General features: G+C 35.6%; 1 protein-coding gene across 1 annotated transcript in view; it reads right to left on the bottom strand.

The window, feature by feature from the left end:
* l(2)k09022 (HEAT repeat containing 1 homolog l(2)k09022) overlaps positions 1-2,500 on the bottom strand; it is a 24,160-nt gene that overhangs the window by 20,038 nt on the left and 1,622 nt on the right. The window contains exons 2-3 of the mRNA XM_086553505.1: positions 1,278-1,436; positions 883-1,099 (exon numbers count right to left, since the gene is read on the bottom strand). Coding sequence (XP_086409631.1) covers positions 883-1,099; positions 1,278-1,416 — 356 coding nt within the window. The 5' untranslated portion in view covers positions 1,417-1,436. The remainder of the gene's footprint in view (positions 1-882; positions 1,100-1,277; positions 1,437-2,500) is intronic.

The raw sequence follows: 2,500 nt of genomic DNA, 5'->3' as shown, positions 1-2,500 counted from the left end.
ATGTACATATATAAATATAAATATAAATATAATATATAAATATATATAAAGTAAATATAATAATATATAAATATAATAATAATATATATATATATATATATATATATATATATATATATATATATATATATATATATATACTTTATATATACATATACATATATACTTATATACATATATACATATATACATGTATATTTATGTATGTATGTATTTATATATATTTATATATACATATATTATATATATATATATTTATAATCTATAGATTAATATATAAAGATATAAATATATATATACTATAGACATATATAACATATTACATATATACATATATACAATATAGCAATATATACATATATACATATATACATATATACATAATAAATATATAGATACATATATACATATATACATAATAAATATAAAATATATATATATATATAGATAGATATAATATATATATATATATATATATAGAGAGAGTGAAGAGAGAGAGCGAGAGAGAGAGAGAGAGAGAAGAGAGAGAGTGAGAGAGAGAAGAGAGAGAGAGAGAGAGAAGAGAGAGAGAGAGAGAGAGAGAGAGAGAAGAGAAGAGTGAGAGAGAGAGATTATGTATGTATAAATATGTGTTTCGGGTGCCATGGGTGTGTGTGTGTGTGTGTGTGTGTGTGCAGTGTGCGTGTAGTGTGCGTGGGGGTGTGGGTGTGCGTGTGCGTGTGCGGTGGCGTGTGCGTGTGCGTGTGCGTGTGCGTGTGCGTGTGCGTGTGCGTGTGCGTGTGCGTGTGCGTGTGCGTGTGCGTGTGCGTGTGCGTGTGCGTATGCGTGTGTGTAAATTAATAAAATAAACATCTGACTTCAATCTTCTACATTTAACCTCACCTGTGTATTAGCCACTCCAATGTTTTCAAAGATGCCTGCTTCTCCAGGTAGGGGGAAAGCAAGAGAAGGAAGCCTTCAATGGACTCATCAAGCTTCTGATTTACCTCTTTGGTTTCTACAGCTCTCTGTAGATCACGTGCTGCTTTGCTAAAGAGAGTTTCTTTGAACTTCCTAAATTCAATATTGATCTCTAACAGCTCTTGAAAACCTGCTTGTCCTGTAAAGTACAATATAAAAACAAAGCATTAGTCATGATACTACTTCTGATATTCTATAAGATTTACATTTTATCATGTTCATATTCAAATGTATTGAAAATCAGAACACAGATACTGTGAAAGTAAAGTGAGCGTGAGGCTAAAAAGATTGTAAGACAAAAGAGAACAGATACTTACCAATGTCATAATAGACATCACGGTCATAAGTTGCAGCTTCTGACTCTGAGAAAAGGATCGAAGATTTCTTCTTTTCATACACAAGATTTGTCTGTGGTGTTCTCAAGCTTTTCAGCTGTCGTGCAAGGGATGTCTCCATGGCTGGCAGCTGTTTCTGAACTGCAATTTGAGGAAAAAAAAAAAAATGAAAATAACGTAATGAAATTTATAGTGGCTAGAAAGGGGTTTTAAATGTACAAGTATTATATGATAGGGAGGATGACATCCATATTACAGTTACATCTAAAGACCATTTTAGAGAATCAGAAAATGTCTGAGCTTTTCTAGTGAAATGGAACTGCTGCATGCAGGTTGACTATTCTTTTTAAGATTCATAGTATGCCAAAATAATTAAACTTAAACTACTAAACATGCAAATAATTCAAATTACATATAATTGAAATGGGTCTTGAAACTCCATAATGCCTATCCTATTTCTTTACACCCAATACATATTTCATATAATGGGTAAATTTTCCGAACAACGCCGCGTCACGAAATACCACAAAAGTGGTATCGATGGATTCCTCTCAACCTCTACTATTCATATATAGTGAAATTAATGAGCGCTTGCACCCCTGAAGCCCACAATCTGGGTCCCGATTGTAGGGGAGGGCATGAAGTAGATCAGGGAAATTGCGGGGTAAAATATGAATTCCGGCCATATTTCATATGCAAAATCTTAACCAATTACCTACCTAACTTTGCTTAGGTTTGAAGTTTGCCCTAGCCAAGGGGGGGGGCTTTGCCCCCCCCTGGACCCCCCATTCTTTAAGGCACTTCGTGCTACCTCGTGCTACTTCGGTAACACGAAAACATTAACCCATCTACCTACCTCACTTTGCCTAGTTTTGAAGTCAGCCTTTGCGTAGAGGGAGCTACGCCCCCCTGTGGATCTCCCCTATTCAGGGCACTTCGTGATACTTATGATATGTAACTAGTTCTGTAGATGAAAATGCCGCGACCACGAATAACCCTCACACTGCGCCATGATGACAGCAACTGAGTCTTCGTCTTATATATTCCTCAGGATAGGAAACTAGGACCGATGATGACGTGACCACTCAATAGAGGGCACTCTATAATTATACTGTAAACAATGGGGAATATTGCGCCATCTGTTGAGAGAACATAACAGCACATGCAGGTAATTCCTTGGGGGTTTCCAGTCCACAGCTTGCTAC

Source organism: Penaeus japonicus, unplaced genomic scaffold, assembly GCF_977035675.1.
Source record: "Penaeus japonicus unplaced genomic scaffold, GWHDUDI00000001_assembly GWHDUDI00000028, whole genome shotgun sequence".
Taxonomy (NCBI): domain Eukaryota; kingdom Metazoa; phylum Arthropoda; class Malacostraca; order Decapoda; family Penaeidae; genus Penaeus; species Penaeus japonicus.
The sequence above is the reverse complement of the archived record's forward strand: the minus strand, read 5'-3'. Positions and strand labels throughout refer to the sequence as shown.